A 27,914-nucleotide genomic window follows, 5' to 3' on the forward strand; every position below is an offset into this window, starting at 1 on the left:
GATCTTCCGGAAGCTTTTGAAACTGCGAACAAATATACAAACGCAAGTACAAATTAAACAATCGTTCCGCTACTACGCTACGCATGAGTTTTTTGCGTCAATCCATCGTCCACTTACCGGAACGAAACCACACCGAACGTGCAACTGTCCATCTGTGGCCTCAAGCAGTCCTTGCTGATAGATTACTTCGCGGCTTTCAGCTAACTTCGGGTGAAATGTTGTCCTTCTCCCGGCCTTCTTTTGAAGCTCTAAAAACTTTCAACGCCCTAGGCGTGTCTTCAGGCGGTTTTTGGATTCCGCGCCACACCGTCATACTCGCATATGATTAAAAGATGGTAATAAATATCCCGAGACCCCACCGAGGATGGCCAGCTCTCTCGTAGCGTACTGTACTGGACAACAAACAAGATCGTTGTTTATGAAAACGTTCAAAACCATGCACGCTCTACAAACAGTAGATTCACTGATTTACATTTTTTCAACTTTCTCACAAATGCACACAAAATGTTGGTTAAGATTCTCCATTAATGACAATCCACGAGAAACCTTTGTATTGAAGATCTCCACTTACTTGCACCTCGGAAAAAAACAACATCAACTGTTAAACGATATTCAGATCAACGCCTTTCCCAGCACCTACAATCAAAAGTCATAAAAGTTTGTGTTGCCCGATCGTACGTGAGCCGCGATCGTAAACAACACCGATCGGAACATTGTGACAGCTGCTGTCACTGTTGCAATGACAGCAAGATGTTGGATCCTTGGACACTTTTTAAAACACTGGAGATCAACAGTCGTAGAAAAGCACAATGGGAAAACTAAATCTCTATCAGCACGTCATACTAAGAAATTTGTTTTTTCGTAATTCTTTCGCAAGTTAGGAAGCGAAATCTTAACGGGTTGTGTGCTCCCAGCATGGGTGTTCTGGCAGGGAGAGTTTTTCTTTTATTTCCATTATTATTGTTATTAAATTTGATACGTTAGCAACGCTACCGTGACACTATTGCTTCCTATGTCTAAGATGCTTGAATACGATGTGACCCTTGACGTGATTTCTCTTGGGTTGTTCCACCAATGTAGCTCAATTCGAATGAAAAAATTAATCCACGCACTGCGTTGATAGAGAGGACGGCGTATCAGTTATCTGCTAAGCGTCGCTTTTCTCATTCTTAACGGCCATGGAGGCGGTGCTGTTGGTGGTTGCAGTTGGAGCGCTGGCTACTTCAGATGGGGGAGCGTTTGCAGGTGCGGGCACATAGCCGTACATCGGTTGGAACGGTTCACCATCGTCACCCTCTTCCTCCTCGCCGTCCGACTCAAACGTGTTGTCTGGGATGTCGTACAGCCGCACCATCGGTTTGTTCGGATCCTTCATGATCAGATATTTGCCGTCCTTCTGCTTCATGCAAATGTCGATGATGCATCGCAGGATGCCCCACGCATTGTCCATACTCAAATTAATCTGGTTTGAGAACTCGTGCGGCTTGAATTGCTGCGTACCAAGAATGACGTGCTTCGACGAGTCGCGCACGTGCGCACGGGAGACGTATCCGAACTTCAGCTGATCGGAGCCGGCCAACAAGGCCTGGATCGTCCACTTGGCAAGCTTGCACGAGTTGTTGCGCAGCTCGTTCGCCAGAATGGCACCCCGCTGCGTGTCCAGCTTCTGGCGCCACTCGACGGCGTTCGCAATTTTCGAATCCCACTCGTTGAGCGCCTTGATCGTAAGGAATTGCGTGTCGCCGTGCGGCACTTTCAGCACGCCGTCGTGCTCGCATCGGGCCACCAGCGTGATGCCATTGTTTAAGTCCCACTTTCGGTACCGATACGCAACACTCGCTATCTCACCGTCCTCGTCATCTCCGATGAAGGGATTCGGGTGCTCAAACTTATACTTCGGTTCCTTCTCACCACTCTTCAGCACCTGCTGGCTAAAGTTGTGGTTGATGAATGTCGCCTCGATCGCCAGGTTCCGGGGCGAATTCAGCGAGCTACCGTCCTCCTGCGGCGGTTCGCTGGCCGTCTCATTCACCGTCAGCAGATCAAACTCGGTGTTGTCGCGCTTATCCATGAACAACTTATCGCCGATCTTCTCGATCACAATGTCCCACGAGTAGTTTGAGCGCGTGCAGCACATGATCGTCGCGAGGATCGCGTCGGTAGCGTACACGTTGCCGTGCGACTTCGACAGCTGCCGGATGATCGGATCGTCGGTTGTCGTGACGGTGTGGAAAATACGGTCCACACTCTGCAGCGGCCGCTCAGTCTTCACATTCACGCGATCGTAAGACTTGTCATAGTACTCTAGCGTACCACAAGTCATAATGTCCTCGCCCTCCTTCACGCTCGGTAGCGACAGTTTGGTCAACCGCGGGAAATCCATCTCCTCGATTGTCACCCAGTCCGGACGAACGGTAACCGACGCGTCACGGATCTTCGGCGGCGGACCACGCATTCCCCACTTGCGCGTTGTTCCACGACGCTGATCACGCAACTTCGACGCACTTTTCGACAGCGTCGTCATGCCTCCGACCTGCACACCACCCCTAGCGCCACGTCCACGTCCCGACCTAAAAAAGTAAGCAAGAAGCGTGAGTAACGGGCTTCCCTTTCAATCGACATCCCAGTCGAAACCGACGATAGCTTACCGATTGTTTCGCATATTGCCACGGAAGCGACCGCGCTGGTGGGGCGGTTTCTGAATTCTCGCACTGTCCACCAGATGGAATGTCGTTTCATCCTCCTCGTGGAAGTACGCATATTGGCTGCCTCCACCGAATTGCGAAACGTACTTGTCTGCAATGAAAAACCGGGTTCCAATGAAATGAAGAGTAAGACACTTTCCCTCACAATGTTAGGTTAGGGTTACTCACTCGAAAACTTCTTGTCCGTCTGCGCGGTGCCCGTCCAATCGCTTATCTTGCCGAGACGGTCGCTCTTGCTAAACGGTTGGTACGGAATGTCCTTGAAGGCATCAGGCAGTTCACAAGGACCTGTAGAGTACGGCACTATACCAATTAGCTACCATTCGTGTGTTTTCTGCCACCGTCTGCTACCTACCCCAGCCATCTTCGTTGCACTGGAGTTGCGGCGCTTCGAACGTCGCAATCTCCGGCGTACAGCTAATGGTTTCGCTCATAATTCACACGCGCACCCGAATGGGCCAGCCGATAACTATTGTTTAGCTTTTTATTGATCAACAGCCACAAATCTGAGGATACAAAACCGTGAAAACGACGACGATTTTGCCGAACGTGGCTGCTTGATGAGGACGAAAAGACAGCTGTCAAACCCGGCACCGCCTAGCACCGCGCTGTTGGCAGTACTGGAAGGCAGGTATGCACTGTGCGAAACGATAATGTTTGTTTTTGGTTTTCAATAAAAATCCTTTTTTTCTGTTACTGAAAATAGGGGCTTGTTTAGCAAATATTAGAAACACAAATAGAATAAGTAGACCTAAAAAAGCGCTCACAAAATGCTCCTCTGCTGATCTTTATGTCAATAAACACGATAAGTTTTTTGACAGCTTGTTCGACAGTTTTGATAAGCAGGCAGAGAGGGACAACAGGAGAAAAGCAAAGTGAGAACGAGAATCTCAGAACCTCTCCTCACAAAACATATTATCACCCACTTGCAAAAAGTTCTCTGTTGTAATTTGTTATCGGCTTATTGCACGCCCACCAGTTTCCTGCCGCCACGGTTCGGCCCTTAATATCGACTTGTGCTAGTGCCACTGGGAGCGAATCTGCAAATTTCAATCCCGTCCATTGCGTTCCTGGATCCGCCGCGCCTAATGTAAACATGCTGGTGCTAGTGCTCGGCGATTTACACATTCCGCATCGGTGCAGCAGTGTTCCGGCCAAATTCAAGAAGCTGCTCGTGCCGGGCCGCATACACCACATCCTGTGCACGGGCAATCTGTGCAGTAAAGAATCGTACGACTACCTTAAAACGCTCGCCAACGATGTGCACATTGTTCGTGGGGATTTCGATGAAAACACGAACTATCCGGAGCAGAAGGTCGTAACGGTGGGCCAGTTCCGAATCGGGCTGTCGCACGGTCACCAGGTGGTACCGTGGGGTGACCCGGAGGCGCTCGCGCTAATTCAGCGGCAGCTGGACGTGGACATACTAATATCGGGCCATACGCACAAGTTCGAAGCGTACGAGCACGCGAACAAGTTCTACATCAACCCGGGCTCGGCGACGGGCTCGTATAATCCTCTGGACACGGCCGTCATTCCTTCATTCGTGCTGATGGACATCCAGAGCACGACGGTTGTAACGTACGTGTACCAACTGGTTGGCGATGACGTGAAAGTGGAGCGGATCGAATACAAGAAGAACTAGACCGAACGAAGGGGTAATCAATTAATCAAATAAAAACAGAATGGCAAGTTTAAAACAAGCATAAATATGGGTGATGTATTCCAGTTTTCGTTTCCGCGGGCCCAGAGAACCTAACAATCATTTGGTGGCGCAGCCAGTGTGCTCTTATATCGTAGCGTACTAAAGCAGTGGTGCTCTTCTTGATGTGCCAAAAACGGTCGCTAAAAAACAAAGCATATTTTCCGACAAGATAGAGTTCGGCTCGGGCGTCCGACGACCATTTTTCAACCTCCGTTGCTCATCCGATTGTCGTAGCAATAATGGAATGATCCCGACTGGAAATCGAGTGCTCGGAGTCCCTCACGAGAGATTGCAACGATCTTTGGCAGCGCCCGAGGACGAGCTTCCGTTGCCGACAGCGATCCGTCTCGGTGCACTGACAGGGTTTCTTTCTTCACGTGTCCGCCTTTGTTGGGCTTCGTCTTCTTCTTGCTGCATCGATAAAGCTATTGCACGTGCCAGGGCCTCATCTTCGGACATGCTACCCTGAACAATGGCTAAATGATTGGTGCTGGTCGTACTGGTAACCTCTGCGAAACCCGCTCCGGGACCTGTCTGTCGACTTGTCACAACGGGTTTTCCCGCAGTGGGAGCTTTAGTCGTTTGTCGCTGAATGGCCGCCGTCGCTACAAGATTCCGTTGCCCGGCGGCGGGCCCCTGGCAATCATGGTCGGTTGTGTGACGATGTTTTAGGCAGTAGTTCAGCCGACACACGGTACAGTTGACCGGAATCAATTCCTTTTTCTTGCACGTCGCGTACGAGCAGCGATTGGTGTAGATTTTCTTCCGTTCCGAGCGGCACTGCTGATCGATGTGAGCTCCAACCGTAACGTCGGGCGACACGTCCCGCGGGGTAGGCACCGGTTCCCCGCACAACGGACAGATCGGCACCTGGACGTCCTTCTTGTAGGCGGACGGACAAGCATGATCTTTGTAGCTGAAGTGATCGGAACTGCAGGAAAGAGAAAAACGGCAACACTTTATCGACATTGTCGCAAAGGAACCAGATGCTGGTCCGGATTAGAAGGTAAACTCACCAGAATATCGCGTCACAGGCATCACACTTCATCGGCAGAAAGTCCAGCTTGTGGCAGTACTGCTCCGAGCAGTGTTTGCCCAAGTGCGGAAGCTCCATCGCTCAACCTTGTATCTTCGAATTTCCGGGTTCCGCTTATCACTCCTGTAGACCAAACGCTCGGTCTTCTTTGTCCACGATGAGTCACTTCTACTTTCAAAGCCTTGCCTCGCACAAGGTCCCGGATCGAATAACCAGTTCCGACAGCTGGTGGTGAATGTTTTTATACGGACGAGCACCAAAGTTCCTTATTTGTGGACGTTTCGCGTACATTCGAGATATGGAATGACGAATCAATTTGCGCGACAACGTTCTCCCTTCCGCTGAATTCTTACGACGATTTTGGCGCTTTCTGATGCAATGGAGTTTAGCTAGTCGCGTTTGGCCATTGCTGCGAAATTACGGTGCACAATTTGGTTCTTGACGTTTGACGTTCGTTCGTTTTGCTTACAGTGTGGTGTGGAGCAAATAATCTTTTATTTCGATTGCTGCAACAAACCGAATTGAAAAAAAGAAAGAAACACTGTACACAGTTCCAGTTGTTTTCAGTTCCATTAAATTAATGATTAAATTTAATTTATTGTGAATAATAACGCCGACGGTCAAAACGATAAAATTCGATCCGCTGCGCCAACGACAGCTGTCAAAGTAGGCCATTTTGTTCCGTAACGTCACCGGCCGCTTCGGCCTTTCGCGATTTGTCAAAAAACGCGATTTACACGGTGTGGCCGTACGGTCTGTAACTTTCGCCGTAAAAAAGGCTTGTTAAAGCTGTCCCCGCGCTCCCAGGAGCATACGACGAGTGCAAGCATACCGGAATCCGTACAAAACGAATGTAAGAATGTCTCGCTACGTGCAGCGTCCGGAAAATGCTCTGAAAAGAGCGAACGGTAAGTAGGCGGTGCTCGGGTGTAAAAATCCAACATGGACGACACGTCAATAGGGGGGTCCACGTTTTAATGCCTCCCGTTTTGTTTGCATTTCTTTCGTCCGTGGCCAGAGTTCATCGATGTCGGCAAGAAGGCACGAGCGCTCGATACGCTGCAGGAGGTGTTTCGAGCGAAAAAATGGAACTACAACTGGTCGGAGTCGATCATCGAGCCGATTATGTTCAAGTACTTGGATCTTTGCGTCGAGCTGAAGAAGTCGCACATCGCGAAGGAAGGCCTGTTCCAGTACCGGAACATGTTCCAACTCGTGAACGTGGGCTCGCTGGAAAACGTCATCCGGGGCTATCTGAAGATGGCCGAGGAGCGCACGGAGCAGGCGCAGCAGCAGTCATCGCAGGCGATCCTCGAGATCGACGATTTGGACAACCTGGCGACACCCGAATCGATCCTGATGAGTGCGGTGTGCGGTGAGGACGCGCAGGATCGTTCGGATCGTACGATTTTGCTGCCGTGGGTCAAGTTCCTGTGGGAGAGCTACTGCCAGTGCTTGGAACTGTTGAAGGTGAACTCGCACTGCGAGACCCTGTACCACGACATCGCCCGGATGGCGTTCCAATTTTGCCTGAAGTACAACCGCAAGATGGAGTTCCGCAAACTGTGCGAGAAGCTGCGCAAGCATCTGGAAGACATTTGCAAGGTCTCGTCGCAGACGGCCAACGTCAGCATCTCGAAGCCGGAAACGCAGCAGTTGAACCTGGAGACACGTCTGCACCAGCTAGATTCGGCCATCCAGATGGAGCTGTGGCTCGAGGCGTACAAGGCCATCGAAGACATTCACGGTCTGATGGCGCTGTCCAAGAAGACACCGTTGCCCAAGACGATGGCCCTGTACTACCAGAAGCTGGCGATGGTGTTCTGGAAGGCCGGCAACCAGCTGTTCCATGCGGCTGCGCTGCTGAAGCTGTTCCAGCTTTCGCGTGACATGAAGAAGAACGTGACAGCCGATGAAATCCAGCGCATGACGACGCACGTGCTGATTGCCACGCTGGCCATTCCGCTTCCATCGGCACACCCCGAGTTCGATCGGTTCATCGAGACGGACAAGAGTCCGATGGAGAAGGCGCAGCGCTTGGCGTTTCTGCTCGGCTTGCAGCAGTCACCGTCGCGTGCACTGCTGCTGAAAGAGTTGATGCGTCTGAACGTGCTGCAACTGGCATCGCCGCAGTTCCGTCACTTCTATCAGCTGCTGGAGGTCGAGTTTGATCCACTCAACCTGTGCAATCACGTGCAACGCATAGTCGACGACATCGAGGCGGACGAAAAGTCCCCGTACGTGCAGTACGTACAGGCGCTGAAGGATGTCACGCTGGTGCGGCTGGTGCGTCAGATTTCGCAGGTCTATCAGACGATCGAGTTCTCGCGGCTGCTGGAGTTGGCCAAGTTTGCCGACTACCACTACCTCGAGCGCATTCTGGTCGATTGCGTGCGCCACAATGACATGCAGATCACCATTGACCATCGCAACGGGTGCGTGCACTTCGGGACGGATCTGTCCGAGAGCCAACGCGAAGATCATCCGGACGGGCCGACGCTGCAGTCGATGCCATCGGAGCAGATTCGTTCGCAGCTCGTCAACATGTCGGTGGTGCTGCATCGGGCGATCGCGACCATTAATCCGAACCGTAAGAAGGCCGATCGCGAACGGCTGCGCACGCAGATGGTGCAGCAGTACGAGGAGAACATGGACAAGGAGCACCAGCGCATCCTGCAGCGGCAGAAGAAGATCGAGGACCGCAAGGAGTACATCGAGCGGGTGAACTTGGAGCGTGAGGAAGAGGTGCTGCGGCTGCAGGAAGAGCAGGCACGCATGCACAAGCTGGCCGAGCAGCGGCGCCTGGAGGCGGAGAATGAGGAGCGCGAACGGAAGCGGCACGAGAACGAGCTGCAGATGATCAAGGAGCGCAACATTAAGGACAAAATCGATCAGATCAAGCAGACGGCCAGCGGACAGAAGATGCTGAAGAAGATGGACGAAGAGGAGATCCGTAAGATGAACGCGGAGGAGATAGCGGCCCGCGAGGCCGAGGAGCGGGTGAAGGAGCGCAAGGCGCACGATACGAGCCTGAAGACGCAGGAGAAGAAGATCGACTACTTCGAGCGCGCCAAGCGGATCGAGGAGATCCCGTTGTTCGAGAAGTATCTTCAGGAGCGCTCGGTGCAGGACAAGGAGTTTTGGGAGAAACAGGAGGCGGCTCGCATCGAGACAGCGGTGGCCGAACGTAAAACGGCCGAGGCTTGCCAGGAGCGGTTGAAGCGCATGCTGCCCGATCGGGACGTCTACTGGCAGCAGCTTAAGAGCGAACGCGGCAACCAGTTCGCAGAGAAGTTGAAGCAGTTCAACGTGGCGATGGATGAAGAGCGCAAGAAGCGACTGGCCGAACGCGTCATCAAGCGTCGCGAGGAACGGCGCCAGAAGTGGCTCAAGGAGAAGGAGGAAGAACGTAAGCGCATCGAGGAGGAACTGCGCAAGAAGAAAGAGGAAGAGGAACGCGTCGAGCGGGAACGGCGTGCCGAGGAACGGCGCATCGAGAACGAGAAGCAACGGGTGATCGCGGAGAAGCAACGCGCCAAGGAGGAGGAAATCGAGCGCAAACTGGCAGAGGAGCGCGACCGTTTGAAGGAGGCGGATCGACGCGAGCGCGATTCGCGCCGTGAGCGAGGTCGTGGACCGGCGACGGGAGACGCGAAACCCGATAGCGATTGGCGCAGCCGTGCTCCGGCGGCAAGCGAAGAGCAGCCGGCGAAGAAGGAGGTATGGCAACCACGCCGCGATGCTGGTGGGGCTCGTGGCCGCGATGAGGCACCACGCGCCGGCGAAGGAGCAGCACCCGTTGACAAGTGGCGTCGGGCACCGGAGGATGATAAGGAAGCTGGCAAAGACGCGGCTCGTGACGGACCCCGTCGTGGTGCAGGCCCGGGCGGAGAAGTGCGTCGTGGAGGGGAGGACCGTGGACCGATTCGTCGAGGAGCTCCTGGTGAGGATCGCGAGCGCGAAGAACGTGGTCCCATTCGTCGTGCTCCCGCTACTACGGACGATCGCGACCGTCGTGCTGCGCCGCCTGGTGGTGGTGCTCCGAGACGCGATGAGAGACCGCCGGGAGGTGGTTTTCAGCGTCGTGACGATCGGCGGGAGGATCGTCGTGATGAGCGCCGTGACGAGCGTGCCCCGCGTCCGACGGGAGGTGAAAATGTATGGCGCCGTGGACCGGCCGAAAACCGTGACGAAAATCGTCGCGGTGCGGCTCGTGAAGACGGTGGCGGGGCCGCACCACGACCAGAAGGAAACTGGCGATCGGCTGGAGCACCGCGGAACACACAGGAACAGCCTGCCAAACCTCGCGAAGAACGCCCGCCGCGTGAGCAACAACAACGTGCACAGGAAAATGGTACGGAAAATTGAACGAGTCACCCTTTCGGAGTGCTAATGCAATCGTAATTCTTTTGTTTCTCTTCAGTTCCACCGCGCAACACTGGTCCGGATGAGGATGGCTGGCAGGATGTGAAGCACCGCTAGAGCGCGACTCGCTCTTCTCTATCTGCTTTGACTACAATAGTGTTAAACGTTTAGCTATCTACACATACCCGCAGAAACAAGCGCATAAACTTTTTAAACTTTATTTCATTCAAGCCCTTCCCCACTGCGGGGGTCGGCCTGTTGGGAAACGGATTTGGTTTATTTTTCTATACTACCCTCATTTTCTTCTCACTCTGTCGCTCGATCGATCGATCTGCCGCTATCGTCTTGCTCGATGGATGTTTGTCGGCGGACGGGTTTTACCTCTACTCGTCAAACCCTTTCACAGATGTTGCAGCGGTGTGAAGTTGAGTTTTGCAAGGATACTTCTTCCCTTCCGGCCGCGGACAACTTCCGTGGAAGGTTCCGTATATGCTTAAGTAATAACTTGTCAGAAACTCTTTGAAATACAATTATGAAAATGTAAACCAGATAGCTGTTTATGAATATTCTACTCAAATCTGTTGATCTAAATGGAAAAATTGATAGCACGTAGATGACACGAAATAAACGTATCGTTTGGCATTGATCCGAGCACATCGAACTGGCTGAAATTTACTCTGTGTGCGTAGGAAGAATTTAACGGTAGTCGAACCATATTGACTGAAACGCACAGCGACAGTTGTACCGACAGATTGTTTTATTGGTCGCACAAAATCCGTAACCGGGCATTACGCACCGTGTGTGTGCGCTCAGCAAACACTTTCAGGTCTTATCTTCGAAGTACTATATATACTACGCTGGCTAAGTCTGGCAAAGTTCAAAGTCCTGCAAGTCAAAATCGACTCCATGCTGTTCAAACTCGAGCACATACTTTCGCACCATCGCCTCCGTGTTGACACAGTCCAGCTTCTCCTGGATGCGCATCCGCAGCGGGTTCTCGATCGCATCCATAATTTGGTAGCGTAGCAGATTCGGTAGTATGTTGACGGCCGCCTCGACCACGTAGTCGAACGTTCCCGCGCCCTCGCACCGCACCTGTATGTTGCCCAGCTCGAGCTGAATGTCCTTCAGTTTCAGCTTTTTGCGCAAATCTAGCGGCTGCTCGATCTGCACCGCAACCCGTATGTGCTCGACCGTAAACTGGGCCCGACCCGGATGCGACAGCATCCCCCGGCCGATCGACACCTCCCAGTGCGTCGAGCCGGTGATTCGTTGCGTGGCCACGTGTACCCCGAGGGTGGCCGTGTTGTTCTGCATCGTCACCGATATGTCACCGTAGCGGTAGAAGCTGGACCCACCCCGGAGCCAGGTGTGCATCGTTTGCATCCCAAAGATGCCGGCCGTGTTGTTGTAGTCGGGTACGAGAAACGGATCGAAACCCTTGTTGCGCACCAGTGTCCGCAGCTCGCCGATGGCGACGTCGACCGGCGAGATCGAGTTCGGCAGGATGAAGCCCCGCTCGAGCGTCACGTTCTGGATGTTTGTGTCCACCTCCTCGCGGATCTTCTTGTAGGCCTCCTGCAGCATGTACGGTTTAATCGTGTCGTACACGAGATTCGACGCCGAATTAACCACACTCTGAAAGATGCTTCCCATGAAGCCGAGGTTCTGGAAGTCCATTGCCATATCGTCGAACGCAATGTCCAGCTCGATGTCCTTCGTCTGCAGCATGCCCTGGCGTTCCACCGACAGTGACACGTTTGCCTTCGTCAGCACGTTGCTCATCACCACCGTGAACGGACCCTCGGCACGGTTGAAAAACGTACTCATCGTATAGTTACCGTGCACCGTGATCTGGTCGATCGCGATCTGCGCCTGAACAGCCATACTGTTCAGCTCGGTGCGGAAGTGGCGGATGCGGAAGCGAGACATACCATGAAGCACCAGGTTGCGCATGTGCATTTTGGCGATCGAAAGCGATTGCTTGATGTCCGGAATGGGCATCGGGTCCGGAATGGTCGCTCCGGGCAGCCCGACCGGATCTTCCTGTTTGTAGAGATCGATGATGGCGAACAGTTGCTCGGACATCAGCGCTTCTCCCGCCGTCTGGCGTCGCCATCGGTCAATCTTCGGAACATCCTCCGAGGTAGCTGGATGCAGGAATAGCGAAAGGAATGAGATGGAATCATGGCGCAAGTAGCGCCAACTCCATCAGTAGCCAACGTCAGCGGTGACACAGCGATAGACTACGGACGAACTACGTACCAGCAGCACGGACGCTGATAAGGCAGATCAAATTGATCGACAATAGGACGATTAGCGGCTTCGCCATCACGCACAGATCGTCTCTCGGAACGGAACCCGGAGATGGGATGCTTTCGGTGCGGAGCACTTGTTAACCAAAAAAACCGAAAAGCATACACCGTGAGGAATGTGCCTTCCTGACCTCGTTATGCTCTTTCGGCGAACGTCGATTTGTGACTGTCCCGCGCGACCGAACCTTCGGGCCGGTGCTGTTCTCGCGATCGCCATGGCGAGTTATCAGCATTATCAGTTCAGTCTCGGTGTATGCTGAAGTACGGCAATGGCTAGCGATCTCGAGAGAGCAACGGTGACGAATGCCTGCGTTCGACGAACCGAACCTGTGCCTTGGAGTGCCTCCAGAGAGACGAGAGGATCGCTGCTTATCAGTAAATCCAATAACGTCGTGGCCTGCAGCACTGTACGTCGGGACAGTGCTTGGCCACCATTACTCATTCCTAGGGCGTCGCGGTTACGAGTTTAAGGATTTACTCTGCGAGGAGAGTTGTCTGCGGCGTTAAACTGTGTGTTGACGTTCCCACACTCAGCCGCACCGCACGAGGAGATGCGACAGATGCAATCGGGTTTGCAGTTTGCACCGCCAATACACCCGCTCTCCCATTCGCGGCCATGTTGCCCCTTTTCTAGTGTTTGTATGTTGGGCATGTTTCAGGGAAAAACCGCACAATGGGCACAGCAGGGAAAACGAAGGAATTACCGAACAAACATTGGCCGGAACACTTGCTACATTTCCGGCACCGGGAACGAACGCCAAAGGAAAACCATCAATTTCCTACGTAGCGTAACGGTAGCATTTGTTCCTCACCCTCTCTGGTCAGGGGGCACGGACCGCAAAACACGTGCTAGTGCACCGCCTGGTGAATTTCAAACTTTTGCCAACCGAAGCGAACGTGGAACTCGGTTTTGGGTGACATTTTTTATGTTTCTTTTCTGCGGTTTGTACGAGTGTATGTGAGCCATTTTTTTTGTCGTTTAAAATTTATGTGTCTGACTAAAGATTAAATCGCACGCTATACGTATTTTCGGGCCAACATGTTCATCATTCTTCAATTACCTGCATTATTCATTCCCACACCCTCGCAGTGAGAGAATTCACAATGAAATGTCAATGACAATGTGCCAGGATGGAGAATAATTATCGCACGTTCCCGGCCCGGCGAGTTGTGGCGTATTTTCAATCGATTTTTTTTGTTTCACAATTCCATCGTGCGTGTGTTTACATTTAATTTCTTTCTGAATGATTCGGGCTGTTATGACAAATGGCTCCGTTGGTGCCGTGTATCGTAATCGAGCGGCAGAGAAAGAGAACAGTTAAAATTTGATGAACGATTTAATGTTGACGGAACGGTTTTACTAGTACACATCTCAGTAGACACTGCGATGCTGCTCGAGAGGGAACAATAGTAAATAAAGGCGCGTCGCCGGTGATAATTGTGCGACGCATTGCCGTCGCCTGGTTCGGCACCGACCTCGACTGCACTGCCGATGCCGGATGAAACAATAGAGAAATTTAATTTGCTCCCGGGAGCCAGCCTGCCATTGTACGTTGTCGAGTTTCCGGTGTTCACCCAGCGGCATCTCGGGGCGGGCCAACTATTCTTTCCGGAACCGGTTCTCCGCTCCCGAGACACACACACACACTGAATGCCCCACTAAAGTCAGAACGGCTTGCCGCACCACACCGCGCAAAATTATGAGGAACGAGCGAGCGCGACATTAATTAGTTTCCGCGAGCAATAGCAACCCCGACCCGGGCCAGACCCGGCCCTGCCCGGGATTGCCGCCGCCGGTTGGCGTGTCGGCAGGTGGGTCCCGGCGTTTGCAGAGACATTACTAATCTAGGGGCGAGAAAATTATTACCGTCACCACTGTCTCCCGGTGCCGCCCGGCGTGGCGGAAGCCAACAATGTAAGGTATTAATTTCCGGCAAGTAGCGAGTGGAGCGGAGTGGAGGTGGCGATAAATATCAGTGGCGCGGGAATAAATCTGCACAAATCATTTTCAGGGCACGTAAGCACAATGGCAGGTCTTAAAGGATTAAAACCGGCAAATCCCAACGGCGGCGGCGGGCGGGTTCATTTTTATTAAATCGATCCTGCCGGGCGGGGCCACCCCGGGGGGCCAGAGTAGTGTCGCGGTGCGATCTACGCCTTCACGTTGGGCTCGCGCGATGGCATCTCCTTCCGAGCTTAATTACCGTTACGTGATCCGAATTTTCGCGCAACTCCTCAGCAGTAGCGTAGCTCAGCGGTGCGTAATGAGTGCTGGGTCGGTTAGCAACAAACCCTCCCCGCCGGACTGCCGGAGTCCCGGGAGTGGATGTCTGTGATTAGTCCAATTTATGGGGAGCCAACTTCGAAGTTAAATACACGATGAAACTTTTGCTCTGTCAGCAAATTGGTGCCGAGGTGCTCGAGTCCCGGAGCCCGGAGCCACGGAACGTGAAGCAGCAGCATGAAATATGAATTGCAGATGACGAAAAGTGCACCCGGAAGTCGACCCGAGCGTCCCATCGAGCACAATTAGGTGTCGCGAATGGGTGCGCCGAAGCTGTAACATCTTTAATCAGGCTATGCAAAGACCAGTGCACCAAAAAAACACCGTGTTCGTAGCAAAACCTGAAGGACAGGTACTCGTGATGTGCTGCTAATAATCAACTCAGCGTGGCCCGGATTGCTGCAGTGCTGCGCTTGCGATAAACATGTCCTGGCCCAGGACTCTGGCCGGTGGTTCGTGTCGCTCGCCTGCTCGACACTGCGGCGCTGAAGGACGGTGTGAACATAAAATTTTCCACACTTACCATCTTAATACTTTGTAATTAGTTCCTTCAACATGCCCCGGCACCCGGCCGGCCCCGTTCGCCATCAGCCAGCCATGGCTGCTGAGTGTTTTTCATTCATGGCCCCAGCATCCGATTGCACCGGCGGACGAGCCACCCCACCCCAGCCACCGTTCTCAGCCGGCCGCGCACCGCCATGGGAATCGTTTTAATTCGTGCCATCGTCACACTGGCGGCGCCGCCAAGTTCTTTAATTTATGCGCGAAAAGGAAGTAAACAACGCCGACAGCAGGCTTTGGGCCTGGGGAGGGGGGAATTGTAAGCGGGGCCTTCGGGGGCTGACGTGACATTTTTCACCGTGGCGATGAATTTTTCGTTTGACGAAGCTCTCGAGACGCTGAATCGGCTCCACCCGAGGGCCGCTGGAAGACTCAGAAGGCCTGCGCTTTGGCTGAATACCGGAATAAGTGTTCTCGAAGCACATGTGTGGGTTCCGCCGTCTAGTTTAACTAATCACACGCTCAAGTGTTGTGTTTTTCTTTGCTTTTTGTTTGGCTTGGAGGGTGTCATTTCCCCCCGTTGCTAAATCCCGTCTTTTCCCATTGAAACAGAATATGTCGCACATAATTGTCATCTATCTTTTCTCCATCCTTTCCGGGTGGTTTTAGGTCAACCCCGTACGAGAAACGAGCAATCTTTCGCCACTGTTGGACTCAGCTACAGCTACAGCTCGGAGATAGAGAATGAAGAATTAGTTTAGCAGCACTGGAGCAACTAGCTTTTTATTTGAGAACTAGGAAAAAAGAAAGACGAAAGCACTAACAAAAGTTATAAATTGTACATCAAACGCCGCACAAGTTATGTTTTGTGGTGACCCGTAGCAACGCTACTAACCGATAGGTGGAACACAAAATCTGTCCCGTCGGACAAAAAGTAGTAAGGACTGGGTATAGTATGTTGCTAACCGTGGAGTTAAAGAACTATATTAAAGTTTTATTGATGTGTTTAAGCCTCAAAATCGTTTTCGATAACTGACATTCGGGGATGTGTTGCAAAATATTTAAGACAAACGTTTCGTAACGGAAAAGCCGTTCCCAAAATGGTGGCTCGATGTGCGCTTAAGAAAACCCGGGTACTCGACGAGGTTGTTCAGGGCAACTAGGATGCTTTTTAGTATAAATGACGAACCCAAAAACATTTCCCCTAGAACCGAAGAAGCCAGCCAATTTAGTGACATTCATCTAGAACACTATGATCTAAGCTAACCATGGATCTTCAGTTCCACCAAAGAACTACAGTATATCAAAAAAGGAAAAGGATACCAACAATTATCTTGGGTTCAGGAGTAAAAAAACAAAGAAGAATAAATAGATACATGTTATAAAGGTGATTGAAGACTTGTTTTAAAGTTCTAACTTTAACCCTGTAGGATCGGGGTATACGGCGCGATTGTTGCCGGAGCGAACTAAACCATTTTGAGTCGCAAAACCGTGGCCCGCGACGTTTAATTCTTTTTGAATTTTTTTTTATCAACAATTCGAATCCACCGGATGATGCGATTGAAACCCGCCCACGGAAACTGTACAAGTCAAACGCAATGCGCATGGTTTTGCACTCGAAAAAGGATAATTTTACACAAAACCGCATCTAGGGTTTCATGAATACATGGAACGCCCCATCGCGCGCAGGGTGCTGACGTATTTTAATTTCCATTTGTTCTTCGTTCCAAATGCTTCAACCGCGAGGCAACGTGGTTGGCAACCCCCTTTCCAAAAGTCATGCAAAAGTTTGTGAACGAAAAAAAAACCCAAACCCGGACAACAGATTTATGTAGATGAAATGTAAATGTTTCTTCCATCAGCAAGCGAACGCGCGGAAGCGAACACAATAGAGAGCGCGAATGCGATAAGGATTTGGAACACGGGCACGGACATTGTGGATGAGGACCGCTGCTTGTTATAAATGTTCAAAAAGCATCATACAAAACGTGCTTTGTTGTTGCTGAAAATCAAACACCATCACATGGTATCACGATTACAGTCAAACCCCAAAGCACCAAACAATGGCCGTTGGAACAGGGCGAAAAAAAGCAGGCAGAGGCAGGAATGACTTAGTAAATATGCACACAAACACACACACGCAGGCCCGTGCGAATTGTTGTAACATTATAGTATTCATCGGCGAACGCAGAGGGTGGTGCATGTTGACCTGGGGATGGTTTGCTTACCTGGGCAACCTTAAGTCGGTTTGATGATGACCCCGTCGCTATGTGGATGTGGACACACACACACACGCTGCGGCAGGAAAACAAACATCCAATATTTATCTTGCTTTGATGGTTCGCAAGTTTACTCTGGTCCTGCCAAACAAACCAATCGAATGCCCATTTCGGACATCATTTTCGAGCGCCATGTACACACTAAGCCGAGAGCCAGTCGCTGCCAGCATCGCGAAACTCACCAACACTGCTATTGTTTCTCGCTGACAATTGTACGGAGGCAGTGGAAAAACGTGCCGCTTTCTTGCCATCCCTGCCGTGGCCAGTGGCTAAAGTGCAAGATTTTGTCGACGCGCTCTCCGGAACGGCCAACTTTTGCTCACTTGACTGGGCCACGGGCTGTGGTTTCGTCGTGCCGGAAGTAGCTCCGGAAAGCGGCGCCGACTGCCGCCCAAGACGCACGCGAATGCCGAGTGGAGTTGTTGATTTTATGCTGACACCAGTTCCAGTTTCTGTTGCGGAAGCAAAGCATCATCTAGAATTACCTGGTCACCTGGTCCCGAAGCATAAATCCCGAGCGGCACGCCGGTAGTGCGGCAAGCGATTAAATAGTACCATATCTGAAATAGAAAATCTAGCATCGCTCACGCTAGATTGGAGTGTCATTTGTGCCCAGGTGACACGGTGGCGAACGGACGGACGTCCGAACACGGCCGGCGAGAAACTTGGAACGTTCGTCTTAAGGGCCCTGCCGCTCGAATTACCCAACCAAAACCGCCAGCCGCATCAGGACGAGCATCCTGATGGATTTCCGGAGCCGGCGTTCCACAGCCGGTCCGGGCAAGGTGGTCAAGAAAAACTTGGCACGATTTGTGACGAAGTTGCAGGGGCCAGCGAAATCCTTAAATCAACGTGTAATTAGTGTTCGATTTTAATCTCGTTTCGATGCAAAACTTGAGACACTGCTGATGATATCTATTCACCTTTCTGCCGGCTCGTCATCGTCGTCGAGAACTTTCTCCCGTCTCAGGTCAGGTCTCAGGTCGGCCGGACGCCATAATTAAACGGAGGCCACCGGCCCACAATGTGCGGCAGGACCCAAGGCATTCGCCAAGGATCCCAAGGCAGCAAGCAACGATGACTTCGGCTCGAAAATGTGATTGAAGCTTCGTTGACCACAGGGACGAGGCCAATGGCCGGAGGCAAACAATCAGAGCCGGTGTCACACGTCCATTTTATGATTAGTTTCGTTCGCAATTTTGTGCTCCTCAAGGGAATCCATCCGCCGAGCTGGGCGTGCGCGCCGGCACGGAGGAGTGATTTAAATTGAATTCTTGTAGAACTTGTTCTCGAGCCTGAGCGCTACAGATACCAGACCTCGAGCCGGCTGTGAAATGTATCGTTGGCATAGATACGGATCAAATTAAATCTAATTGATGAGCGGTGCCCGACCGCAGCTGGCTTTCGGTCGGTTTCGGTAGTCAATCTACACGGCTCGAAATGAACTAAGTACCCGAGAAAGGGACTTATCACGTTATGAAAATGTTTGCAATTTAATTGTACGATCGGACTGCTCTCACGTTGCAGGGAAATGTTGTTGGGTGTTCCTTTCGCAGGCTAAATCGACACGAAAACCGTTTCCATTCGGATCCCCAAGGTTTATGTAAGGTTCCAATGATGTTGGTTTAAAGAATTGTTGCGGTCGTGTGGACCTTAAGTTGAATTTGGAGCTTAAAAATAAACATAAAATATAAGCTAATGGGTAAAAGATTATAAAAGGTGAACACCATTCGCTCTCAAAATAGGGAACTCGCATTTCTTTTGCATATGCCCCAAATCAATTTGAACTGGGCACTGCCATTAGGTCCATTTAGCGAGCCCAAAAGCCACACGATGACCAGCAATCATCTGGCGGGCTATGATTTCTTCGTAAAAAATAATTTCCGCTTCAACACTCGTCACGCGCTCATCCCGCGGCGCGACCAGCGAAGGACTTTTGCTGCGCCGTGATTGCAGTCGGCGGGCAATATTTATTACTTCAATTCAATGGTTACCATACAAAATGAAGTGCGGCAATAAAAATAATCGTTCGAATTTTTGCACCGCTATATCGCTATAGCATTCAGAAAAACATGAAAAGTAGTAGCAAAAAAGTCCTCCGTTCCGACACACACACACATATGGCCCACGGGCAGCAGATACTCGATTGAGATATTTTGCACTTACTCCTTTCACATTAACGTTTCGCGTTACCCATGGCCGGTCACCGGCGGCTCGCTCCGGCCATAGGAATCCATTTTTATTTCTCGCATCAGCTAGCCAATAATGGAATCTGGACGAGTCTCCGGTCGGTCTGCGCGCATCGCAGCATTATTGCCACGCTTCAATCGAGGGCCACTTAACCCGTCCCGGGTCCCGCTCCGACAAACCCGCCAATAAACCGGCCCGGCCTGGTGGCCACACAGCGCAGTCGGACATTTTTCGGTTTGTTCGAGTGGACCGTCGGTCGTTTTAAACTTTTCTTTCTCATAATTGGGCACATCCATTCCGGGTGCAGCATCCGGGTGGGTTTCGTGATGGATCGGTGATCGGTGAAGCGATGTTTCGCTACGCATTCGCACGTCGCTTATTGGCAGGCAGGAACGTCGCCAGCGTTTCCGGTTTATTGGATGAACATTTTATAACCGATCTGTAGTTTGTTGTTTTTGCTTTAGTAAGTACGTCATTGGAGTTTGTATCTACAAAACTTGAACTTTTTTCCAAATTCCCTTACAAATGAGTTTAAAAGTATTGTTAAAATCATTCCAGCATAAAGCCTCCTATAATCCGAATAGGTTCTCCCTGACAGACCCTTATTAACTGCTACTATACTTTTAGCTTAACGTGAGCTTTCTACGGGCTAGAAGGTTTTGTCAAATCGACGATATTCGGATTGCACAAAAACGAACGACGCGTTCCATCATCTCAACTTGGCTTCTCGAAGGAACGTAGCAAAACACAGAACGGTAGGTTGCACAAGCAATTACCAGACCGCGCGCACACGTTAGCTCACAGGGAGCAGATCCTGTCGATAAGCATCGTCACATCCATAGCCCCGGTGCCCCCTGGAGTTATCGGCCGACGGCTGCCTGGCTGGCCGCGTCCGTCCCGGAAGGACCCGGTCCCCGGTGTCGGGAAGCGCAACCCCACGACGAAAAAAAATGAAAAACATTACGCCCATCGAACAAAAAGAGGCCTTTTTCTCCATTAATTGAGAAGCAATTGGTGAGCTTCCGGCCACACCGGGAATGTTTGGTTTGTGACGGGTGCCGGCGACGAAGGCAGAACCGGGTGGAGCGGTGCAGCAGAGAAAAAAAACAGCAGCCAGAACGCCTGCGCAGCGTGGGAAAATTAATTAAGCGTGTTTAAAATTTTCACCGAAGCCGAAGCCACGGTACGGAAAGGAATTTTTCGGAACAGAAAGGATTATCACCCGTGCTGGTTGTTGTAGAGCGCCGGAAGGGTGAAGAGCGAAGAAACGGTCCCCGGGCCGGGCCATGGTGAAAGTAGCAACATTCCGCGTCTCTTGATAAATGATTACCAATATTACGTTTTCTTTTTTCTTTGGCTCCTTCTTTGCGTGCAACTTATGCCTTATAATATTTGGGTGCTGAGTATTCGGAGCATTTTCCTTTTTGAATGTTCGTTTTTTTGGGGGTTTTCTATGTTTGAAGAGCATTTAATTTTGATTTTGTTGAAGCTCATTTTGGTTACTTGGTTTAAATGGCAAGCCCATTTTGGTTACTCTCACTGTACCAAGTCATACTTTATCTTTAACCAGGATTTTTTTTAGTAACCACACGTTTATTCAATCAATAGAAAAACTCTACTTTTTTCAAAGTATGTGCCATCGCCAGCCATCTCTCAGTCTGCCATCTCTCTGGCAATTTGTGGAAACCACGCCAAGCCAGACCGCAGAATTGTTCCTCTTGTGAAGCTAACCGTACTTCAAGTCGTTCAAAACTTTTATGAAATGGTTCATTTGCTGTTGGTGGAGTGGTGTATCAACCGTTTGACCAGATTTTAGTAACTTAAGTAGTTAGAAACTTAGCAACTTAACAAGTTTTGGACGGCAAAGCTTGCATTCACTGTTGTATGCAATATTGAATGCGAGTCACTGGTGCTACCTACGAGTCGCTCCTGCTCCCCTAGTCAAATTTCGGATTTTTCGGGTTTCGGATTTTTTTCGGATTTTAAAAAAAATTGCTCATTTTGTTTCGCATGTCCGTCGTCTGTTCCGCTTTTTCTCCAAAACTACAGAACCAATCCGCGTAAAATTGAATAGTGACAGTGAATACAGGACAGTTCGACCCTTTCACACATCCGCGGAGGGAGGCTCCCATACAAACGTACCCTAAAACTCCGTTTAATTTGGGTTGTTTTCGAACAAATCCTGCAGGTGGAAGTTTTCGGGAAAGAAAAATGTTCTGTTGAATGTTTGAAACGTCACCAGGTCATTGAGAAATGAGAATGAAATGAGGCGTGGCGACGCACGCCGGGAACGGCTAGTGATAACATAATTTCGCCCAATCTCCCGTTTCTTTTGAGCCCTATATTTGGTGTGTCTCATTAAGCATAACAAATGTCAACCGATTCGGAATAGATCGAGATTGACAGCTAACTCGAGCGACGTAAACTGCATTCGTCGAAGGGCAATTATTTCGTGGACTGTTTGAAACAGTTTTGGCAGCATGGCGTCGTCTGCCATTAAGGGCTGCTCTTTAATTAATGAATACATGATTTTTTGTTTACGGTAATTGACACGCCAGTTGTAATATCGCTTTGGTGGTTGCACTGGAGAGCGTCCCTGTCTGGGCGACAGCCGATAAATGGAGAGAGGCGTTACCAAACGTGGTAGAGCACTGTCCAGGATGAATGTTCACAGCTGACTGACTAGCTTCGTTAGCCCTTTCTTTGTCAATTCTCCGTTCGCAGAGCTTTTTCACCAATTGCAGATTTTGCTGGGCTATTGTTTTTGTTATGATTTTGAACCTGTCTGTGAGACAGGGATGGTTTATGGAGCTGTTTAAGGGTTGCCCCTTTACAGCTTTCCCATTATGTACTAGTGATCATTCGCTATTTTTGTGTCTTCTTCGGCTCCATTTCTTATTTGTAAAAAGGTTATCAAAAAAGGCTCAAATAATCGTTACCTATGGGTGGGATGTCGTTTAACGAGCAACCGAGCAACGCTTTCCGCAGCTTGCCCAGCGACGGCACGAGCGACCGTGGCCATTCTGTCTAATCTCATCCCCCCATTTCTTCTGGGCCAAAGGCCACACAAATAGTCAAAAAAAATCGACAATATCGTAAAATAAAAAGGAACTTTGTCCGGGGCCGCCAGTCTCCGTGGCCAGTCCAGTCTCGGTGGTGGCGAAGTAAACATGCCATTAATTAAACCACTTTCGTCTCGTGTCGCCCCTTCGCGAGCGTCCCACCGGCGGGCAGTGATTGCATCACCGGTTTGCCGGTTTTCAAAATTAATTAGCACTTAAACGGTATCACGACCTGCGCTCGTAGCCTTCGGGCGGGCTCCGGGTTTCGCTGGCGTGGCGAGAGAGTGCAGAGCACATCTAAACAGTTGCCACTATTTGGCGACGAATTAATTTGAAGTAATTCGAACAAATCTGGTGGCTGCATCCGCCCGACGTGACCGGACCGGTCACGGCAGTGGCGGACGGAAGTGCTCGCGGAGTATCGAAGTTTTTAATCTGCCATCACTTTGCACGAACCCTGCAGCAATAACGAGTGGCTCAGTGGGTAAGGGAAGAGATACAAACGCGGTGCAGCCCGGTACTTGACAGTACTTGAGTGTGCCGTTGTCGGTTGGTACGTCTCGCAGAGGTCCAGTCTGTAGCAGCCTTGAATCCGTACGACGCAAATTCGCTGGATTGGCGATTTGACGACAGGGTTGTTGTTGGGACTCGCTGAAGGCAGCACAGCGCTGAAGAACACGAATTTCGTTGCTGGGATAATGTGCCCCGATTTGGTCACGTCTATCAATCAAAGGACGAGCATGTTACATAATGATTATGTTCCCCAAAAGTCCAGAGAGTAAGAAAAACCATGATGTAGAAACGTTTCTTTCGGCCACCAGGGGCCCCTGCTCGAAAAACACATTACATTACGGTTTTTTGGTCCAATCTTTTTACACATCTTTTGGTGTATAGTTCATTTTCGGGTGTATCACATTTCAATGACTACGGAGATCACTTCTTGATTTGATGGACCCATCTTAGAGCCGACTTGAAAAGGATTGTTCAACTCACCCACAAACTCACATAAACCAGTGCAGAGAGAGCGAAAGAGAGAAAGTACTATTCTTCACGGAACCCGAAAACGCTTGTGCTTTCAAGAGTTGACAGAATCTTCCAAGTATCTTCAAATAATGGACCCGAAACTACTTTCGCTCCCCGTCTGCTTTCGGGCGGTCTGGGCGCGTGGAACATGAAAGTGGTTCCAGAAGTAAGGAATCGAAACGAACCCCTATCGAACGCACGCCGCCACATGACCATTGTTCGGGGCTCCGCCCTCCACTTTCGGGATTCATTTCAAATCATTGACAGGATTTAAGGATTCGAACAGATTAACGGTGGCCGACTTTCGGTGGAAAACTTGGAGCTCCCGAGTTGACGGCGGGCGGGCGGGCCACCGGAAGGGCGAGAAACCTGATCAAGAGCGATTCGGGGACCGAACCCGGTCCGGTAAGAATCCATCCAATTTATGGCTGAAGTGTTTGGACATGATTTTGTTTTTCTCCCGGCCTCTAGGCGGGGTCGGGGTCGCGCGTTGATTCAATTTCGTTGGAAAACTCCACCGACCGGCGGGTCGAGTGTCGAGTCGACCGGTGACCGACCCGGGATGACCCTTGCGGGCGATGAAGAAGAAGAAGTTGCTTTCTGGTGAAGGTGAAGGAAACAGGAAATTAAATCGACAATCGGGACGGGGTGACACTTTTTCGCTGGCTCCATTTCCATCGTCGGCCGGTTCGGTTCGGCTCGGCCACGCCGACTTGGGCTGTTTAGGTCTCGGTAAATCGTCGGTTGTCAGCCCGTGTCAATACGGTGACCATCTTGCCCGGCCCGGGCATCCCATCAGAGCACGCGAGTTTTGATCTGTCACGCGTCCGGGCCGTCCGCCGAGTGCTTGACGGCCGACAGCAGGCACGGTGTCCTGTGCCCGGGGTCATCGATAGGGCGCAGCTGCTGTGAACCACCGCTCACGTCGGTCGGGATGTAAGATTTCCGAAATTTAATAAACCCACCGATGTGTGTCCTCGCAACGCATTCCGAGCACCGGGGACACGGTGGTGCGGTGGTGGCTAATAAAATTCTATGAAATGTGAAAGGCTGTCATGCGTGCGACATGGTCGTTCCTGATCGTAATGGACGTGTAGTGGCCGCCCCGACCCGGACCGGACCGGTTTGCCCTGTGATCCCGTTGGTGGGCGGTTTTTTGATCCATTCGCCACCCCCGCGCTACGCTCCCTCCATTCGTCAACCACCGGGCCGGGGGACGAGTGTCTGCTACGGACCTACGGGGGGCCCAGATGTTCCACCGGGACGCCGCAAGGCACTGCACTTGGGAATCCTGCTGACAGAGTGGATCTTCTCGGGTACATTCCGTGTGTCTCCTGTGACAGGGGCGAACGGTGGCTGCCCGTGGGCGTGCGTGTGTGGGCACCCTGGACGTTTGCCGAAAAGCCAATATGGTCATCGTAATGGGTTCTCGGTACGTATCTGATTCAATTACTGCGAAACGATTTATTGGATGATTATCGATTCAAGTGAGGCCGGCACTTGGGCAGCGTCGGCGTCCGGCACTCTCCGGCCTGCAATTTACGATGTTCACCCAGGACACGCATGAAAGGGGCACCGCAACGAGGGTGACTGGGGGCGATCCATTAAAGCGATGAGCTGTAGGCTGGCTGACCCCGGGTGGCCGGTATTCAATTTTGATGCGCCCCATCCGGTGATTGACGTATAGCTGTTTTTAATTACGGCCATGTTTGGGCGCCAATATACTGTAATTTCCGGCCTGGACGCCACTGACAACCGAGTCGGTAGCACTAACCATGTAGGGTTCGTGATGCCACGACGTTACTTCGGTCTGACATTCAATTCGCACACCGATGGAAACGCCTGGTACGTTGTAATATGCTGAGTGAATATGATGTTCATATACTGGAAATTTTGTTACCAAAACTAGTGCGTTAAGGTTACTGTAAAAAAATACTGTTGTTGTACGGTTCATACACAAACTAACACTGAATCGAAACAGACACATATCGGTAGCGCGCCGAAGAATTCTAGTTCTCCGCACACCGGATGGCGATGTTTGAGCGACAACCACGACGTTCGTGGTTCCCGGGGCCGGGGCCGGATGACGGTGCGAAAGATTGAAACATAACGACCAACCGAAAGGCTTGATGTGTGGCTGATGGCAGCTGGCACGGCCAAAAGTGGCGACCGACCGGTGGTGAGCATAAATCTCGCAGCACCATTCGGCTCGTTAAAAATCCCATCGGGACCATCGGGAGCAGATTGAGGGAACGTCGCCCGCCGCCCATCCGGCAGGTCTGCCACCCGCGGCGGCCGACCGCTCGTAAAGGCTCCATTTCCATCAACAGCTTCATCTCGAGATGATTCATCCATCTGTTTGGCTTGCCCAGCGGTCGCTGTTGTTCATCACGCTCATCAGTACCGTCCTCGTCCTCGTCCTGGTCGTCGTCGTCACTGGGGCCTCGTTCCGGTGGCCGACGGCGGACGTGTTTTGGTGAAAAACGTGTGAAATCCCATGCCCCAGCCCCCGGCCCCAGCCTTCGTGCTCGTGTATCATCTTGAGCGCATAAAAAAGGGATGCTGGCACCTAATCGATTGACGAATGAAAACATGGCCGCCGGAGGAAAACGCTGCGCTGCGCTGGTGCCAAAGGGACCACCATTCCCCCGGGGGGGTTGTTGATGTTGATAGAGTTTTATGTTCCGCCCCAGCACGTGCGTGTGTGACCTTCTGCCGGTGGCTCAGGGAGGGTGGCTCTCATTTGTAGCCCACTTTCGCACACAGCTGGCGGGCTCATTTTCGATTTTCGGGATCCAGCTTTGGTGGCTTTTGTTTTCTCGCGCCCCAGCATGAGACTGCGAATTCGAACATGACTCGCGAAGGCATCATTTCCACCTCAGACGTGTGGGGAAAAATATTTGGCCGTACTTGGGGCTCCCAGAAGCGTGACCGTGTCACCGGGTCTTTCACAGTGCGGTGCTCACAGTGACACCGACGCACCGACGACCGGCCTGGGGAAAAGTGATTGACATTCAATTACTCAATCACTTTCGTGTTTCGCTCGGGAGGCTAACTAACTCAACTAACATTCGGTGCCCGGTGCCCTACACTCGGCGGAGAGGCGATGTTCGGCGTGTCAAAATATCAAAAAGGACAGCTCTCGCTCCAATTTGGCCTCCCGCCGCCAAACGTGTCCTGCCGGTGTGGGGGTGGGACGCGTAGCAGTCTGCACGACGTAATGCACCAAATTTTATCAATGTTGTGCCAAAACGAATGCCGGTGGTTTGGTGGTGGTGGTGGTTGTCGGGCCACTGTCGGTGGGTCGGGCTCACCCGTGATCTGTCACGTTGCTGGACAGTGTACGTTCTGGGTCCTAGAGTCGCCCTCGATATGTGAAAAATATAAATGAACCGGTTTTTAACGAGTCACAATCCTTCCGCGGTCTCGGCGGTGCCTCTTGCCTTTATTTTAAATTAATGATTTCGGTTGCGTCGAGCCAGTGGAAAAAAACCGGTTCGTTACACCGATGTATGATGGCCTGTCTACCCTGTTTCTGCCGGTGAAATTGTATTGTACATTCGGGTACCGAATGAAACTATTTATGTGGTTTAAAAAAAAATCAACTGCAAACCACTCCAAAGTCAACATCAGCTACAAAAAAGGCGAATGGTGAATTAAAGGTCCTTTCGAAAGTATCTGGAGAATATTATGCACGATAAGCCCAAGCCTGGTGCATTCCGGGTCGCATACTTTCAGGCGTATTTGAAAGAAAATTTTCATAAACTTAAACACGGTTATACAATGAGTCGAACATTTTCGAAACATTTTCTTATGCACACCTGAGGGCAGGCACGAGTGAATGGATGCTGGCGATCTCCTCCTGTTCCGTATACTCTTCTGTTACTTCGTTACCATTTCTCGATTCATACCATATTTGGCGAAAATAAACCGATCACCGGTGTTCGCCGAATCTCCGTGGAATTCTTTCGCCTCAAAAACTTCATTTTCAGCGCTCCGTTGGGTTGAATTGTTTCCTGTTTACCCGCTGACAGTGTTTCCAACGAGCGATGCATGCGGGTTCCTATTAATCAGTGCGCGCCCGCCAACACCAACACCGGTTTGCGGTCGAAGCGAACAAGAAACAATCGGCGGAACTAACCCGGCCGGAAGTAATGGACCGCACCGGAATGCGGGTGGCACCCAGTCCCAATTCGTCCCGATTTTCCCCGCTCCATACCCGAAACCTACGTTTCCACCGACCAAAAGTTGTTGCTTATCGGCGAAATTAAATTCGAACGCCACTCCGCGCTCGAAGTCGCGTTTCCATCGCGGACACACAAGTTCGCGTCCTGAATGGCGCCGACGGCAGACCAAACGTACTTACTACTTGCCTAACCTTGCACTTGGCCGGGTCGCCGTTTTGTTCGCCGTGTCTGCACCGTGTCACCACAGCCAAAATGGCGTCGT

The 27,914-nt window shown here is 51.3% G+C and overlaps 5 protein-coding genes across 7 annotated transcripts; 2 read left to right on the top strand and 3 right to left on the bottom strand.

The window, feature by feature from the left end:
* Nucleotides 1–913: 913 nt before the first annotated feature.
* LOC128272208 (eukaryotic translation initiation factor 3 subunit D) lies at nucleotides 914–3,257 on the bottom strand. Its single transcript, XM_053009971.1, has 4 exons — nucleotides 3,061–3,257; nucleotides 2,874–2,993; nucleotides 2,649–2,796; nucleotides 914–2,570 (listed from the first exon to the last, which is right to left on the bottom strand). The coding sequence occupies exons 1-4, from the start codon at nucleotides 3,137–3,139 to the stop codon at nucleotides 1,148–1,150; spliced, it is 1,770 nt and encodes a 589-aa protein (XP_052865931.1). The 5' UTR covers nucleotides 3,140–3,257; the 3' UTR covers nucleotides 914–1,147.
* Nucleotides 3,258–3,607: 350 nt separating this feature from the next.
* On the top strand, nucleotides 3,608–4,382 carry LOC128270157 (vacuolar protein sorting-associated protein 29). Its single transcript, XM_053007561.1, has one exon. It carries the CDS (start codon nucleotides 3,802–3,804, stop codon nucleotides 4,348–4,350), a length of 549 nt encoding a protein of 182 aa, XP_052863521.1. The 5' UTR covers nucleotides 3,608–3,801; the 3' UTR covers nucleotides 4,351–4,382.
* Nucleotides 4,383–4,410: 28 nt separating this feature from the next.
* LOC128270158 (AN1-type zinc finger protein 2A) lies at nucleotides 4,411–5,843 on the bottom strand. The gene is made up of 2 exons (XM_053007563.1): nucleotides 5,427–5,843; nucleotides 4,411–5,341 (listed from the first exon to the last, which is right to left on the bottom strand). Exons 1-2 carry the CDS (start codon nucleotides 5,522–5,524, stop codon nucleotides 4,690–4,692), a joined length of 750 nt encoding a protein of 249 aa, XP_052863523.1. The 5' UTR covers nucleotides 5,525–5,843; the 3' UTR covers nucleotides 4,411–4,689.
* Nucleotides 5,844–6,178: 335 nt separating this feature from the next.
* LOC128275073 (eukaryotic translation initiation factor 3 subunit A) lies at nucleotides 6,179–10,461 on the top strand. The gene is made up of 3 exons (XM_053013452.1): nucleotides 6,179–6,354; nucleotides 6,465–9,800; nucleotides 9,870–10,461. Exons 1-3 carry the CDS (start codon nucleotides 6,306–6,308, stop codon nucleotides 9,926–9,928), a joined length of 3,444 nt encoding a protein of 1,147 aa, XP_052869412.1. The 5' UTR covers nucleotides 6,179–6,305; the 3' UTR covers nucleotides 9,929–10,461.
* A 58-nt stretch (nucleotides 10,462–10,519) lies between these two features.
* On the bottom strand, nucleotides 10,520–12,271 carry LOC128275074 (uncharacterized). Of its 3 annotated transcripts, XM_053013456.1 has the most exons (3): nucleotides 12,090–12,271; nucleotides 12,049–12,057; nucleotides 10,520–11,950 (listed from the first exon to the last, which is right to left on the bottom strand). In XM_053013456.1, exons 1-3 carry the CDS (start codon nucleotides 12,141–12,143, stop codon nucleotides 10,673–10,675), a joined length of 1,341 nt encoding a protein of 446 aa, XP_052869416.1. In that variant the 5' UTR covers nucleotides 12,144–12,271; the 3' UTR covers nucleotides 10,520–10,672. The 3 variants fall into 3 exon arrangements, with proteins under 3 accessions (XP_052869416.1, XP_052869414.1, XP_052869413.1); XM_053013454.1 differs by lacking the exon at nucleotides 12,049–12,057 and having other exon boundaries at nucleotides 10,520–11,961; nucleotides 12,092–12,271; XM_053013453.1 differs by lacking the exon at nucleotides 12,049–12,057 and having other exon boundaries at nucleotides 10,522–11,961; nucleotides 12,077–12,271.
* Between the last annotated feature and the right edge of the window lie 15,643 nt (nucleotides 12,272–27,914).

The sequence above is a fragment of the Anopheles cruzii genome, chromosome 3, assembly GCF_943734635.1.
Source record: "Anopheles cruzii chromosome 3, idAnoCruzAS_RS32_06, whole genome shotgun sequence".
NCBI classification, from domain to species: Eukaryota; Metazoa; Arthropoda; class Insecta; order Diptera; family Culicidae; genus Anopheles; species Anopheles cruzii.

What these genes read in the sequence shown, in the direction of transcription:
- LOC128272208 (XM_053009971.1), bottom strand. Translation starts at nt 3,139, where the DNA reads ATGAGCGAAACCATTAGCTGTACGCCGGAGATTGCGACGTTCGAAGCG. An exon ending in GACGGACAAGAAGTTTTCGA is followed by an intron (nt 2,797 to 2,873) that starts GTGAGTAACCCT and finishes TTTTCATTGCAG; the next exon opens with ACAAGTACGTTTCGCAATTC. An exon ending in GGCAATATGCGAAACAATCG is followed by an intron (nt 2,571 to 2,648) that starts GTAAGCTATCGT and finishes TTACTTTTTTAG; the next exon opens with GTCGGGACGTGGACGTGGCG.
- LOC128270157 (XM_053007561.1), top strand. Translation starts at nt 3,802, where the DNA reads ATGCTGGTGCTAGTGCTCGGCGATTTACACATTCCGCATCGGTGCAGC.
- LOC128270158 (XM_053007563.1), bottom strand. Translation starts at nt 5,524, where the DNA reads ATGGAGCTTCCGCACTTGGGCAAACACTGCTCGGAGCAGTACTGCCAC. An exon ending in GCCTGTGACGCGATATTCTG is followed by an intron (nt 5,342 to 5,426) that starts GTGAGTTTACCT and finishes TCTTTCCTGCAG; the next exon opens with TTCCGATCACTTCAGCTACA.
- LOC128275073 (XM_053013452.1), top strand. Translation starts at nt 6,306, where the DNA reads ATGTCTCGCTACGTGCAGCGTCCGGAAAATGCTCTGAAAAGAGCGAAC. An exon ending in TGCTCTGAAAAGAGCGAACG is followed by an intron (nt 6,355 to 6,464) that starts GTAAGTAGGCGG and finishes GTCCGTGGCCAG; the next exon opens with AGTTCATCGATGTCGGCAAG. An exon ending in ACAACGTGCACAGGAAAATG is followed by an intron (nt 9,801 to 9,869) that starts GTACGGAAAATT and finishes GTTTCTCTTCAG; the next exon opens with TTCCACCGCGCAACACTGGT.
- LOC128275074 (XM_053013453.1), bottom strand. Translation starts at nt 12,143, where the DNA reads ATGGCGAAGCCGCTAATCGTCCTATTGTCGATCAATTTGATCTGCCTT. An exon ending in TATCAGCGTCCGTGCTGCTG is followed by an intron (nt 11,962 to 12,076) that starts GTACGTAGTTCG and finishes TCCTGCATCCAG; the next exon opens with CTACCTCGGAGGATGTTCCG.